At 40.9% G+C, this 16,396-nt stretch overlaps 1 protein-coding gene across 5 annotated transcripts in view; it reads left to right on the top strand.

Moving 5' to 3' along the window:
• The window catches only part of MEIOB (meiosis specific with OB-fold), an 83,383-nt gene that overhangs the window by 61,547 nt on the left and 5,440 nt on the right, over positions 1–16,396 (top strand). For all 5 annotated transcript variants that reach the window (XM_089682110.1, XM_089682107.1, XM_089682106.1 and 2 more), the window contains 6 exons: positions 3,094–3,289; positions 6,064–6,164; positions 6,385–6,437; positions 8,549–8,644; positions 10,550–10,651; positions 14,976–15,129. In XM_089682110.1, coding sequence (XP_089538236.1) covers positions 3,094–3,289; positions 6,064–6,164; positions 6,385–6,437; positions 8,549–8,644; positions 10,550–10,651; positions 14,976–15,129 — 702 coding nt within the window. The remainder of the gene's footprint in view (positions 1–3,093; positions 3,290–6,063; positions 6,165–6,384; positions 6,438–8,548; positions 8,645–10,549; positions 10,652–14,975; positions 15,130–16,396) is intronic.

The following is a 16,396-nucleotide window of genomic DNA, read 5'->3' as shown; positions in this document are numbered from 1 at the left end:
TTTTGCACTGTCTTTTGATGTCTGGCAGGTAACTGTGATCATTGTAAATCCTTGTTCCAGAAAAAAGGAAGGGTATGTCATTGTGGCTTGACCATAATTATTATACCCCCCCCCCCCCACACACACACGCACACACTCACACTCATCAGGACTCATTTAAAACACTATTGTTTATATATTATATAATTGTACTACTGATAAATAGCACTTAAAGCTTCCCAAAAGGGGAAGTTCTGTTTTAAGGACTGGTCTCCCACTTTCCGTGAAGAATTGGCACCTTTAGAGAGTGGGGAGGGAGCAGGTTTCCGATTTTGACAGCTACCCGCTTCCAATCCGACTGGCTAGGCGATAGAAAGCTCTCCTCCCACCCCACTCCCTCCCAGCAGACTGCAGGACTACTCACAATGCGCACAACAGTTTTTGTACCTGCTGACTTTTATTTTTTCCACAGTAGACTTTAAATTCAAATAAACCATATATCTATAAATGTTGCGCTCCTATTATCCAACTATATAAAGTGTGTGAAATATACTATTATATATACAAACTGACAAAAAAATTTCAATATATCAATAAAGTGATCATAATAAAAAACAAAAAAATAAATCTATTATCCAAAAAAAGTCCAAATTTGTGATAAAGTGATTAAAACATAATACAGTGACTTTCCGTGAATCCTTCAGTGAAAAAAGATGTGCACTCACCTCCTTCTAAGCCTATTATACAGGCTTAATAAGCTTTTGGTTCACATATCCTGGAACCTACTAGGATTGCTGCAGTATATGATGGATGTTGGGTACTTCTTGCAAACACCTTTCCCTTTTAAACGCTGTATATCTCTACAAGGATTTCTCCCTCCTTCAGCTGCTTTGAATCACTAGCACAATCCTCCTTATACGTTCCTCAGTGTGAAAGGAGACAATAGGAACATAGTGCTTTATCCTTAAAACAGACTTTATTTTATTCCACAAATCTTAATCAATGCACTCACATTGTTAAAATCAGTGATAAATGCCTGTATCAGCCGTTGGCATACGTACTTGCCGCTTATTCTCTGAGACCGAGTGACTTCGTAGCCCCACCCCTACGCGTTACGCCATAGGACACATGGCTTCATCGGGGTTATGATTATCTCACAGAATGTATTTATTATTGAACTGATGATCAACAATCGCTCTAGTCTTAAGATTAAAGTGGTGTTAAACCCAAAAGCAAATGTTTATTATATTGCAGCTTACCAATTCTTAGCTATGATGGCTGTATTTAATTTCTTTGTTATGCTTTCATCTATTTTCGTCTGGCGATCCAGCCTGTAAGTCTTTTGTTTTTCAAACGAACAAGCTTTCTTCCAGATGTATCAGTTGCCAGGGATGAGACAACCCATTCAACACAGGCAAGGGTGCTTACAATGATCAGCTTTTATTTACTGATGTAAAACCTTTATTCCAAAAGGAGAAAATGCTTGCTGTAACTGATTATAACGTGTGAGCTGGAGTTTGGCTTTAATTTGTGTATTTAAATCTGCTAGTATAATTAACACTCTCCTCCCCCCAGACTGACAATACTGCTGTCTAAAGTTGTCCCCCTGTGCTCCTTCATCTAGAGTAGTGGCACCCTACAGTAATACAGGAGGTGTGTTACTGGCTAGATCACCTGGTAAAAACAAAGTATAAGAATAGAAAATTAATGCAGTCACCATTCCCAAGTCTAGGGTCACACCTATGTGTTTTCCGCTGTATTTTCCAGAAACGCACAGCAGTCTGTTTAACATGATCTCCTATGGGACAGGTTCACATCTCCGCATTGTCACCTAGTGTGTTTTTTGGAATGGGTCAGGGACTTTTTTAAACACAAAACGTTGTGTTTTTGGTTCTATAGACTTCAATTGAGATACTGCAGAAAAGCATGTAGTGCGTTTTTTATGCATTTCGCGTTATATTCTGCCCAGCAACAAGTTGAAAAAAAAATACATCAAAAATGCATGTGCAAAAATGCAAAGCGCACCGCAGAAAGCACTACAGAAATGGATCAAACGCAAACTGCTTAGGTGTGAACCTTGCCCAATGATTGGTTAGCTGCAATATATTACATTTTTGGTTTTGGATTTAATATCGCTTTAGGTTACTTTTAACTTGATGGGTTGGGAGAGTCCCTCAGTCTGCAGAGACAAGAGCATACATGGTGGCTGCTGGGAAAGGGAAGAGAGCTGTGTTGCTGCATTCAAAAAAACAGAGTAAGTGAGCGCTTGAATAGATATACAAATAAACAACAGCTGTACACCAAAAAAGGCACCATATACAACCTTCAGAGACGTAGATATACAAAAAGAGGGGGAGGTGCAGCGCTATACAAACTAGCAGACAATAATGAAATTCAGAATCAAACTCACATAATAGACAGTGACTGTGTGCTAATAAAATAAAGCCACTGGATGGTGGCTATAAAGTGAAGGAAGTGCAAAATAGTATCACTGGACCTCCGGTGTCATCATACTGGTCTGGTCAGATCTGGTCAGCATGACTTTCACTGCCTGTTACTCAGATAGAGGTCATGCTGACCAGATCTGACCAGACCAGTCTGATGACACCGGAGGTCCAGTGATACTATATACAAATGCGCATAAAGATTGCGTATCTGGTGAGTGCGCAATCTTTACATTACTTATCACCTTGCGGTTCCAAATATTGGACGTCTGAGGATCATCTCGGATCTTAAGAGCACCCCTCCATTGGACTCTTTTATTTATGTTGCACTTCCTTCACTTTATAGCCACCATCCAGTGGCTTTATTTTATTAGCACACAGTCACTGTCTATTATGTGAGTTTGATTCTGAATTTCATTATTGTCTGCTAGTTTGTATAGCGCTGCACCTCCCCCTCTTTTTGTATATCTGTGTTGCTGCATTGTTGATGGTGCTAATATTTTTTGGAGCTGGCTCCTAGGTTTTGGGAAAATATGTCCTGGCCTAGGTCCTATCACTTGCTAATGTCAAACACATTATTAGCTAAGCCCAGATTTAGGACATGGTAAATGCGGCTTGTATTTCATCTATATGCACATTGACAAAAACAAATCCACCTTCTGCCTTTTAGTTCCTACAAACTGCTTATCAGTGAAGTGCATTCTGTGGTGAAGATATGTTCTAACCGTGATACTGATGACTCCATGCTGTCATTACTGCATATCCCCACTCAGCACCCAAATGATTATTATTCACTGGAAGACATTGTTGCTAATGGACAAAGCCTGAATAAGGAAATTATTAACATTCTTGCAGCAGTAAGACAGGTATGTTAATTTCATAAATATAGGGGGGTTATTTACTAAAACTGCACGGTGCAAAATCTGGTGTAGCTCTGCATAGAAACCAACTTCCAGGTTTTATTGTCAAAGCTAAATTGAACAAGCTGAAGTTAGAAGCTGATTGGCTCCCATGCACAGCTGCACCAGATTTTAGTAAATCTTCACCTATGTGTAGCGGAGGAAAGACATTACCAGATAGAGTTCCAGGTATTGAAAAGGGATCTAAAATCTAGAACTTTAAATTCTCACTCGCTTTCATCCCTTTGACTCATGATGCTGTTAAACTACCCCTCTGTCATGCTCCAGTCTGTGTAAGTGAGATTTTTTTAGAACATTTGTCACTCTCTGCTATACTTGCTTGCAAAACTTACCCAGTCCTGCTTTATTGCTGATTTCTTAATTAGTATTATGTTTTGTGCCACCTCCAGGTATGGTGCCTAGTGCTTCTTTTTATCCCCATGCAGGCACCGCCCCATCTCAATGTATTCTTTGCGGTTCTTTTTTCACACCCTCAGAGCTTCTCTCTCTGTGTTGTGAGTATATTGTGAGTGAGTTATGAGTATATTGTGAGTGGAGAGCACCATGATTACACCCCCCTGAAAGCATAGAACTATTACTCTCTGCACTCAATGTACACTATATTGCCAAAAGTATTGGTCGGCCTGCCTTTACACGCACATGACATTTAATGGCCCCCCAGTCTTAGTCCGTAGGGTTCTATACTGAGTTGGCCCCGCCCTTTGCAGCTATAACAGCTTCAACTCTTCTGGGAAGGCCTTCCACAAGGTTTAGGAGGGTGTCTATGGGAAGGTTTGACCATTCTTCCAGAAGCACATTTGTGAGGTCAGGGACTGATGTCAGGGGAGGAGGCCTGGCTCACAGTCTCCGCTCTAATTCATCCCAAAGGTGTTCTATGGGGTTGAGGTCAGGACAGGTCAGTCAAGTTCCTCCACCCCAAATGCGCTCATCCATGTCTTTATGGACCTTGCTTTGCGCACTGGATCGCACTCATGTTGGAACAGGAAGAGGCCATCCCCAAACTGTTCCCACAAAGTTGGGAGCATGAAATTGTCCAAAATGTCTTGGTATGCTGACGCCTTAAGAGTTCCCTTCACTGGAACTAAGGGGCCAAGTCCAGCCCCTGAAAAACAACCCCACACCATAATCCCCCCTCCACCAAACTTTACACTTGGCACAATGCAGTCAGGCAAGTACCGTTCTCCTGGCAACCGCCAAACCCAGACACGTCCATCAGATTGCTAGACAGAGAAGCGTGATTCATCACTCCAAAGAACACGCCTCCATTGCTCTAGAGTCCAGTGGTGGCGTGCTTTACACCACAGCATCTGACGCTTTGCATTGCACTTGGTGATGTAAGGCTTCGATGCAGCTGCTCGGCCATGGGAACCCATTCCATGAAGCTCTCTACGCTCTGTTGTTGTGCTAATCTGAAGGCCACATGAAGTTTGGAGGTCTTTAGCTATTGACTCTGCAGCAACGTCTGCGCACTGTGCGCTTCAGCATGTGCTGTCCCCGCTCTGTCATGTTACGTGGCCTACCACTTGGTGGCTGAGTTGCTGTTGTTCCCAGTTGCTTCCTCTTTGTTATAATACCACTAACAGTTGAGCGTGGAATATTTAGTAGCCAGGAAATGTCACGGATGGACTTATTGCACAGGTGACAACCTATCACGGGACCACGCTTGGAGTCACTGAGCTCCTGAGAGCGACCCATTCTTTCACAAATGTTTGTAGAAGCAGTCTGTATGCCTAGGGGCTTGATTGTATACACCTGTGGCCAAGGAGGTGATTGGAACACCTGAAACTATAGATTTGGAAGTCTGGCCCAATACTTTTGGCAATATAATGTATGTCCTCAGTCCTGCACGTCAATTGACCTGGAATACTGAGGACATCTAGTGATGGAATGGGATTACTGCATGTTGACAGCACCAGATAAGATGTGCCACCAGAGCTGATTTTTAATTTTAAACACTGGCTGGGGCTCTATTTTTAATTTTGCCTGCAGTTAATTCCAACACCATCTATTGTGTGAAAACCCCCTGCTACTTAAAACTATATATACATACCTTAAAGTGGCTGTAAACTTCAGACATAAAATATGAACAAAACATATCCCTCTATAGTGTGTACTTGTCTCAATTAAGAGCACTAATTGTCATTTCAGTCTGCTGCTTCATTTCTCTGCTATCAGCATAAATCAATTCTGACATGTTTTCCTGTCACCAAGAGAAAAATCACCAAGAGGGACCTCCAGCAGATTGACAGCCTCGGTTCTGTTCCTGTGAGCTGTTTGGAGGGAGGTGAATCCCTTCCCTCTAATCAGAGCTCTCCTCACTCTGTAGTGTGTACTTTTAGCTCTCACTCCCTTTTTTTTAACTCTCAGACAAGCTTTATAAATTCTGCACTGATGAAGAGAATAATACTGCAGATAAACAGGCACAACTTAGGTAGGAGGATTTGTTTCATCTCTGTGTATTACTTGAGGCCAATAACTTCTTTGGGTATATGTAAGGGTTTATAACCACTTTAAATCTTGCAGCCTTCAGGCTACTCATGGATCCTTCCTCTTCTTCAACATTGGTACAGTAAAAGTGAAAGAAAAATCCCAGATTTTGGATTTTCACCAAAAGAGCAATAGAGGGGAAATCTACCAAAATGGACACTATTTCCAGTGACAACCAGGAATTCCTTCACTTGGAGGAATTTTCTCTCACTTCATTTTTGTAATTTCTCTAGGTTGGGGAAGTGAAACCTTTTACCACTTCTGACAAAAGAGCAGGTCGGAGGTGTGAGGTCAAGCTGTTTGACTACTCTGTTGATTCATTTCCAATGATATGGTAGGTTTAGATTTGTACATGTACTTCATTTTCTGATTCAGGGGACTATTGTAAATAAAGTATGCTGAAATTGCCGCAATGAAAAGAAAACAAGTGACTGAATCATGAGATTCATAAAGTACAGATCATTTCATTTCTACATTTTCAGCAATTTTATTGCTTCTAATAAAACCTGTGAATGTTGTAGCAAAATAGATTGATTCTCTTTGTTGAACTTTAGCTGGGATAATGAATCCATTAAGCTGGCACAAAGCTGGACGCCAAGAGAAACAGGTAGTCTTTCTTACTCGTTTCAACTTTTGTTCTTAGAAATAATTGCTGTTTTCTTGTGAAGTTGTTTTTTCAGTGAAGTTATTTGAAAATGTTGCTGTGTCGTTCTTTCAGCGCGGTGTTAGTTACCCCGATAGATTCTGTTTTACATTGTGAAGACATGCAGTAATACTTAGAGATTAACAGTATCTGCTGTTTAAGTAGATGTAAACCCTCACTAAAAAACATTTGTTTTCCAAAAACACTATAGGGGGCTATTTACTAAAACTGCACGGTGCAAAATCTGGTGCAGCCCTACATAGAAACCAATCATCTTCCAGGTTTTATTGTCAAAGTCTAATTGAACAAGCTGAAGTTAGAAGCTGATTGGCTCCCATGCACAGCTGTACCAGTTTCTGAGTGCATCAGTTTTAGTAAATCTCCCCTTTGTATCATAAGCAAAAACTTTCCACTTTTTTCACTGTTACATCTCAGTGCTGCTGGTCTCTTGCAAACCCTATTCAGCCACTTCCAGTCTGCATACATACACGCTAGTGATAGCTGCATGCCATTTCTCAGGGCAGGTTTCCTGATGGGGACTACAGTGAACCATACCCAGGGGCGTCCCTAGTTGGTGTCAACCGGTGCGGTAACACTTGGTGACACCCCCGGCGACGATCCCCCCCCAGAATGGATCGGATCTGCGGATTGAGCAGAATGGATCGGACTCCGATCCATTATACTTAATCTGCAGATCCGATCCATCCTTCAGGGATCGTCGGCTTGCTTTACAACTTACCTTTTGGTGGAGCGGGTCCGGTGTCACCCCGTATAGGTTGCATGCCGGCAATCCCCGCAGGATGGATCGGATCTGCGGACTGAGCATAATGAATTGGAGTCCGATCCATTATGCTCCCCAATCCGCAGATTTCTGCCTTGATGTGGCTACTGTTTTAGTAAAACATGCTGGGATTGGAAAGGAGGAGGATCAAAGCATGGCTGCTACAGGACTGTGAGTTAAGGTGAGTAATACTCTATCTTAGGTTACTCCTAGGCGAAACATGCATTGTATTCTGCATATGATGGAGAGTAGACAGAAGACATATTTACATTTTTGGCCAGTCTATATATTTTTGGCCAGTCTATAGTTCCTCTTTAAATGGCCACAGGTTTTTTAAGTTTACTAGAATAACATATAATGTGACTAGATTAATATTGGACTAAAATGTGAATAAATCAAAGAGTGCGCTAAATATAAGTAAATACAAAAATTATTAGTTTAAAATAATGATGTCCGTGATAGAAAAAAATTTATATAAAAGTCCATCTACCTTAACAAAGTAATTAAACAGTTCTGAAATCTTGTATAAATCAAACAACGTGCAAAAAAAAAAAAAAATCCACCACCGAATGAAATGGGTACACTCACCAGAGCTCCATGCTGACCAGATTATAAATCAGCAAAGATAGCGTTTGCTCTGGGAGTGATGATCAGCAGAAGTAATCCAAACTGGGAGCAATATACTGCAAGCAGCCAGTCAGCACAATATGGAATAGCCTTAACAGCGGGTAGTCATCACGTCTCCATACCATAGATCATGTTCGGGGAATCAAAAAAGGAAATCATGGTGCAGTACGTTTAAAACCAAAATGTTTTATTAAAACGTCAGAAATGCACTCACAAACAGGGTGTCTAGCCGACACCAGCAATGACAGCCTCAAGAAAACAGGGACGAGCCTCGCTCATCGCGATATCACAGCCGACAGTCTACGAGGAACGTCCAGACGTCACATCCAAAAGAAGCCCCGCCCTACTAGTTTCGTCATCCGACGTCCTCACGGGGCGGAATTTCCTTTGTTATGGTGGATGGACTTTTATATCAAATTTTTTCTATCACGGACATCATTATTTTAAACTAATAATTTTTGTATTTACTTATATTTAGCGGACTCTTTGATTTATTCACATTTTTACCTTTTTTTGGTTAGGAGTGCAGCTTCTGTTCTATTTAGTTTGTGGCGCTTTTTTTTTTCTCTATTTCTCATATTAATATTGGACTAAGCCTACAAGATATAACCGCAAGAGATATTATTTAAACAATCGTGTAACCATGTTAATCTTTTGTTACATTTAGTTTTATTTGCATCAGAGATACGCATAAATTATGACTCATTTCGAAATTCAATGGTTGCAACTGTGGTGTCGAAAACCATCTTCACCCCCAATCCAGGTAAAAAGTAATATAGAAGGTCACTAAGAATCACAACAATTTAAAGTAATCCTGTACTGTGCAAGACAAAGCAACAGGTTCACTTTAACAGCAGCCCATGTAGCAGCATATACTTACCATCTCTCTGCTTGTTTAAGTTTCCAGTATAACACAGCTTTGTTACCCCTGTTGATCCTGCCAGTAGATCTGCTTTTTCTTCAACTTCCTGTAACAGGACAAGTTAACAAGCAAAGGGAGCAGTTTCAGGGGATGGGACAAACCATATAACACATCTTGGGGTGCTTATAAAGGTCAATTTTTATTTATAATTTGATGTAGTTTCATTTTTTTTTTCTTCAAAAGACATAAACTGTTGCTCAAACTGCTTAGAAAGCATTAGCTGAAGTTAGGCCTTCATTAGTTTGTATCCCACGTAAAGTCCATTTAAAACTACGTGTCCATGTGTACTTGTACACGACCCTGCCCGCAGGAAGACAACACTGTTGCATCATTTTACTTTGCCATGAATAGCATTGTCACCCTACTACTGGAAGTAGAAAAGTAACTGATTAACTGGCAGGATCAATAGAAAATAAAACTAGGGTAATTCAGAAAAACACAAATTGATGTGTTAAAGCAGAACTAAACCCTCTTCTTGAACTGCAGTTGCCATGGTGCTGCACATATGATCAGTTTTGACCAGCTATTTTGACAGTTCTGTTGGGAGCACAAGCAACTGTGGCAGTTTTAATTCACAGCAAACCTTGAATGCAGCTGTTTTGGGAATCTTTAAATTGATGGGTTTAGTTTTGTTTTAATGTTATTGACTGCATCATATCTGATATTTCTTGATTTTGCCCATAGTTACACTTCAAAGCCTAAGTCTAGCCAAAAAAATCTACATTATTATTATTATTATACAGTATTTATAAAGCGCCAATAGTTCGCTCAGCGCTGTCATGCCTTTTTTACTTGCCTAAAGCCATGGTCATTACATTCCAGTTCCAGCTTTTTTTCTCCTCTGCTGTTTTACATTTGTCGGGGTCCTTCTTCAGGTGTCCACATCACTGCCTGTGTGACATGGATATTTCCTATTGGCTGTCCAGCAATGGAGTTTCTCAGGAACCAGAAGAGGAGTGACATTGATGCACTAATATGCATGTTTACCCCCCTAAGCATAAATTCTCCCCCCTCCCAGTACAAACCTGAACCCTGATGAAATCCCCCCTCCCAGCACAAATCTTTGCCCCCCCCCCAGCTCAAATCCTTTTTCTCCCCATATGCCCCCAGCACACCCCTCAAAAAGAAAAAAAATATTGCCCCTTCCTAGGACAAATCCTCTCCCCCCACTCTGAATTCCCTCCCCCAAACCCTCTATCCTAGCACAAATACCCCCCCCCCAATAATCCTTGCTAGCATAAATACCCCCCCCCCAAAAAAAAAATTCTCAGCGTAGCACAAATCCCCTCCCCGTTCTAGCATATTACTTTTCTAGCACAAACCCCCCAAATCCCCACTTCTGGCACAAACCTTTTTCCACCATCCCAACACAAATTCCCCAAATCACCACTGCTAGCACACCTCCCCAAATTTCCCCTTCTGAAACAATTCTTACCCCCTTCCGCACCCCAAATTCCCCCTCCTCACACAAATTCCCTCCCTCCAATCTCCTCATGGTGCCCCTCCACCTCACATGATAGCACAGTGCCCAGGGCTGCCACCCCTCCTGCCCACCCATTTGTCCTGACCTGCTCACAAGGTAAGGAAGAAAATTCAGGATGGGTTAGAGGTGTTAGAGGGAGGGAAGGGTGAGAAGTTCACTTTAATTGGTAGGATGGGGGGACATGGTTTCAGCAGTTTTTATTACAATAATTTTAACAAGGTTTAAAAGCTTTATGTGATTATTATTTGTTTATTTTTAACAAGGTATACAGCAAGCGCATGACTTATTGAACTATGCCAGAGAATGTGCTGAGAATGAAGCCTTTGTAGAAGCCAGTGAGGAGACGGCAGCAGAGTCGGTAAATTGTAAGTAGATAAGGCAATGCTCTAATTAGAAGTGTCTCTCATACTTTATTTCTAAGACAGTCAGATTTACCCACTGTAGATACTATACTTTTCACAGAGACACCTTGACTGCTGTAAGGTATTTTGACATCGCTCTGTGCAAAGGGCCTAATTCATCAAGCTGTTATCAGAGATTACCAAACCCCCATTGCAATTATCATGTGTTGACACAGAAAGCCTTTTCCATGCTTTTTGCACCTATTTTTAACTAGCAGAGATCACCTTTTGCTTCTAGAATTACAGAAAATCAGAAGTTTCTCAAACACTATTCAGGCACTGAGCATAGTTTGGGAAGTATTTATATCTGCTTCTATTACAGGCATTACGAAGTAACTGCAGGTTTCCTTGCCTGCCAAACATTGCTTGTAAATGAAAGCACAGTAATGGAAACAAATATGTCAGACACAAATGCTTTTGCAAGATTTTGCAAACCATTTTGGAAAACGTTTTTGACAGGAACTGAACTCTCTAAGCCAGGGGTGCCCAACCTGCAGTCCATGAGCTGCAAGTGGCCCAAGACGGCTATGAATGGGCCCAACACAAAATTGTAACTTACTTGAAAAAATTGATTTTTGAGGGGGAATTTCTTGTAAAAATGCATTTTACATTTAGTGAACACATGTGTCTGTAGAAAAATTTGACAGTGTCCCTTTACTAGATTTTAAAAAGTTTTATCTTCCCAAATAAAAATCTCCTTCTCTCCACAATCACGTCTTATTCTTATTCACGTCATCAGTTTTCGGCAGCTCCTACATTTGTGAGCAGCTTGAGAATTAATTGAGAATTGCTGCTACATTAATTGAACCAGATATTGATGTGTTCGTTTATCAAAACAGGGTCAAATATCGCACTCGTTTTTATGTTGCCCTCTTTTACAATAAATAATGACATTTTATTACTCAGATAAGTACATTATCTATATCCGTGATCGTTAACTTGTGATCTGCCTGACTTTTTCTGCTCATCAGCTGCCCTTATTAGTAGTGTATTTTATGTGTGGCACAAGACAGTTCCTCTTCTTCCAATGTGGCCCGGGAAAGTCAAAAGGTTGGATACCCCTGCTCTAAGCTTTCCCATAAAAAAAGTCAGGCAGAAGGCCAAGAACTAGTCACTAGTATTGCCTGTGATTACCCTGCAAGTGATCTTTTCCCCATGTTATGATTTTTCTTCTTCATGTGAAAGCCTCCAGCAAGGAACCTAGAGAGAAGCACAATAGTGACATCACCAAATCTCCTGAGACTAGTAATTGAGGGCAGCACTGCCTTAGATCTCACACTGCAGATATAGATCTATAATGCTGTAGGCACAGGAGTACCTAGGCACCTTCACATATCAGGAAGTGCACTGCTATTTTTCTGAAAGATTTCAAGAAAAAAGATAAATATTTCAGGGTACTACTTAGGGATAATTGACACCTTTAAATGTCACCTATAACATAGCAAATGTTCACCTTTTTAGTTCAGTTCCAATTAAAAGTCTTTTAAAATACCAGCTAATAATGGCTGTAATGCCCCTAAAAGGATACCTAAAGCCAAAACATTTTCCATATTTTTGAATAGAGTAATGAAGGTGTTAAAACCCCTGTTGGGTTTTTATTGATGTCTCTATCCCTGCTGGGATATTTCACCTTTATTTGTTTTGGTAAAATGTTACAGTTGGCATGGGAACAGGAGTTGAAATCTTTTAAAGGATAAATACACTTAGAATAAAGTATATTTAATTTTTGCCCCTTCCCAGACCTAACCAAACCCATCTTCCTAACCCAATCTACAGGTACTTAAACCAATCTGATGGCTATTGTTCCCTTGTTTGTTGACATCCAAGTCTAAACTGGCCTTCCCCCCCGTACCTTAAACCCTCATAGACTTCTGTGGGACTGTGTCCTGAGGCCAAAGATGGTCAGAGACAGTACCATAGAAATCTTTGGGGCTGTAATGTTCAAACATGGCCAAGATAGTGAAGAATTGTGGCAATAGATGTAAACAAACGGCAGCACCACAGCTGTCGGATTGAGTTAAAGCAGAGCTCCGCCAAAAAGAGGAAGTTCCGCTAAGGACTGGTCCCCCGCTCCCGTTAAGTATTGGCACCTTTGGGGAGCGGGGGGAGGGGTGGGTACCCAAAATTGACAGATATCCGCTCCCACTTTCTCTGTGATTGCCTAGGCGATTGGAAAGGGACGTTGTCCTCAACCCCCCCCCCCCCTTTGTCTTCTGGGACATGTGGCAGGTCCCAGAAGACTACGGTACCATTCACAAGGTGCAGTGCTACTCGCACATGTGCAGTGAGCACCCGGCTGTGAAGCCAGAGGCTGTCACAGCCGGGTGCCCACACTGAAGATGCTGGCGTTGAGAACACAGGACAGTTGATGAAACAGGCTGCGGGAAGGACAGCGCGGGATTGAGGGACAGGTGAGTGTCTGTTTTTTTAGCTGCTGACTTTTATTTTTTACAGTTTCACTGGAACTCCTGTTTAAATATGCATCTGTGGTGGATGAGGGTGGGATTGGTTGGGTCAGGGGAAGGGGGAAAAAAAGAAAAGTGCATTTATCCCTTCAATGGAGACATCTGTCCTGGTGATAACTCTCTAGACAGGATTTCCATTTACCTGGAAGAGATTTCTATTCATTTCCTGTTGCGTTGTGACAAGAAGAGAAGCCAAAATCTCCCCAAAGAACACAACCTAAAAAAAAACACATTAAAAAATCCCCACCCTTTCCAAAATTTAACTGGTTTTAGCTTTAGATTTCTAAGTCATCACTCATTATCATATGATGATATACAGTATTCACTAAATGAGCACGGCCCACTGCCCACAATGTGTTCTGGCTGTATTTACCAAAAACCTTTAGAAACCTAGTCTCAGCAAAACTGCTAATTTACATGAGCTTCTAAATCAGGCCAGTCATTTTGTGCTTGTGTCCACCATGCTCAGAAGTCATTGGTATTCTGAGAAGAAGGGGGTGACAGCTGTTGATGAGAAGGACAAATATTCTCTAGTTTTCTTTGTTATTCTATCTCATATGTGTGATGGTTGTGTACATATGCAATCCATAAACAACTGCTTTCGTTTCACATAATGGATTGATTTTCTAAAATTATCTCTTGACACTTGAAGCCATCTGATTCCCCTTTTCCACATGGGGCCTTTATCCTCTGTTTACCTTTTTTGACCTGGGGAGTTCTCCTTTTGCTAGTTGTTATATTTTTTAGTACGTCTTCTTCAAAGCAATGACTAAATGATTTTCTCATTGCCCAGAGTTAATCTTTAAAGCTGAATTCCAGGTGGTTGTTTTAATTTTTTTTAAATAGTTACATTGGTCCAGCTTGGACCAATGTAAGTATACATATTGCATATCTGACTGATTCCTGAGGAAGCAGAGGATCACTGTAGTAGTTGCTGCTTATACAGTGATCCCTGATGCTTTTTGTATCCTGCAGCTAGTGGCTGCCCTGCTGCATAGTAACTACAGGGGGTTGCCTTGCCTTTCATTTTTCTCAATTAATTGTCCTCTGATTGGACAAGGTCTAGAGGTGGGGCGGTGATGTCACAGTCTCTACTTAACACATTAAAATAAATGCAAGGTGGTCTCCGAATGGCGCAGTGCAGGTGACCCCTTATGGTTACCATGTAGCAGAGCAGCCAGAAGGCCGAGAACCACTGTAGTAGCTGCTGGCAGGACAAATGTAGAAAAAAAAAAAAAAAAACACGTACCTGAAATGCAGCTTTAATTTAAAAAAAAAACAAAAAACAAACACAAAAACACTACCTTAGTTCCCCCTTCCTCTTACACAATGACATCCAATTTTCCTGTTTTGTGTTTGGTGCATACTACTTCTTGCCTAGGTGGGAATATTTAGTCCCACATCTCAGAAAGCAGTAAGGCAGTAAGTTTCAAAGTCTCGCAAAATTGCAAAAGTATTGCTAGATTTTGCTTTACCCAGTTCTTTAATGCCATGGTGTCTTTACAAAACCTACTACTGATGCCTACCAATGACCAGTAAATTAAACAGCCAAGTAGATTTGTGTGTGATATCTAGTGGCACATCATTAGGGGGACTGGCTGGGAGAGTCAGGAAGTAATCATCCTGGTTCTAAAATGGCGGCTTGCAAATACAGAAGCATGGGGAAAACATTGGCTGCCAGGAAGACGTTGCTGGACTCCATATACTAGTAAAGATGTGTTTTTTTTTAATTCTAGCATATAAACATTTTGTTATAGTGGCTGCATTAAATATTTCACATAAAGGTGAAACACCCTCTTTAACTGAATCTTTTTTTCTTTCAGTGGAGACAATCAAAGATGTATACACAGTGCAGCAGATAATGGACATGGCTACATCTGCTGCAGAAAAGAGGAATCCTCTGTATGGCATTGTGTTTGCATTTATCTCCTTGCTGAATGTTGATGACAGCATTAGGAAAATTGTTCGAACTAGATGGTATGTCTTCAGTTTCATTTTGTACTCTAACGTCTATATTAATAAATAATGACGCTTACATTTGGAGCCCTGGTATTGAGAACCAAAAGACAAGGAAATTCAGTTGTGCTCCAAAAAGTCCTTCCTGATGACTGTTTATTGGAATAGATGATCTAGACCCAGTCTGGCCTGTGCCCCCTATAATAGACCCCTGATGCCCGATTAAAGATAACCTGTCAACTGCAATTTGTTATCACATAGGGGCCTGTCAACTGCCCTGTGATAGGAATAACTGTGTTAGCAGTTAACTAAAAAATGTGTTAAAAATGAATGTTTTTAAATAAAATAATTTATTTTTTAAATTTTCTTTTTTTAATTTTTACAAATTAAATTTATTGCTAAATTTGCTGCATAGCAGATACAAGTGCAAACACATGAGTCAGATGCGTACAAGTACGAAATGATGATTGCACCACAGATATTAGGTATCTTACACCAGGGTGAGAGCAGTAATTCTAGGTCCACCATCCACTGCTAACTCTAAATTGATGACATGTAAAGGCTTTTAAAGCGTTGCTTGGACAATTTAGCATACCATAGTTTTTTTATCGTTTCACAGGCCAGCTCCTGGAACTACACACACTTTCTGAATGGACAGTTACGGAGCAGAAGTACACTGAATCGGCTCTGTGCTCTCCTCTCCTGTTAGCATGTCCCTGGCCCTAGACTGAGAGCACTATTACTTTAACAGAGCCTGATTGGTTCCTAATGCTGACCCCGCCTTCCCTAGTCTGACTTCTGTTCCACAGGGGAATGCAGATAGCCAATGTTAGATGTCAGATTTAGGTATTTTTGCAATTGCATTTAAAAATACATTTAATATTTTTATTAATTTCATAAAACTTCAGCTTTAATGGAGTTCAGCTTTACAGTTGAACTCCAGGGCTTCTTTGTATTGCATACTTACATTGGTCCAGCTTGGCCCAATGTAAGTAGGTACTGTATATATAGCTCATACCTGATGGACTGCTGGGGATGATGGAAAACACTGTAGTAGTCTGCGCTACTATGATGATAGCTGCAATCCTCCAGGTCCTACTTGGGTTCTATGTGATGGCAGACCCACTGCACACTGACCACACAGGGTCACTTGTTCACACTGTTCCCATTCATTGAACAATGAATACAAGGCATTCTCTATTTGGCAGGGGTGGAGATCATGAAATCGTTGCCCCACCTCTCCACTGTGTCCAATCAGAGAACACTTTGTATTCAGTTTAAAAATAAT

Source organism: Staurois parvus, unplaced genomic scaffold (genome assembly GCF_062004578.1).
Source record: "Staurois parvus isolate SC_StPar_1 unplaced genomic scaffold, SC_StPar_1.0 ptg000285l, whole genome shotgun sequence".
Lineage (NCBI taxonomy): Eukaryota > Metazoa > Chordata > Amphibia > Anura > Ranidae > Staurois > Staurois parvus.
The sequence above is the reverse complement of the archived record's forward strand: the minus strand, read 5'-3'. Positions and strand labels throughout refer to the sequence as shown.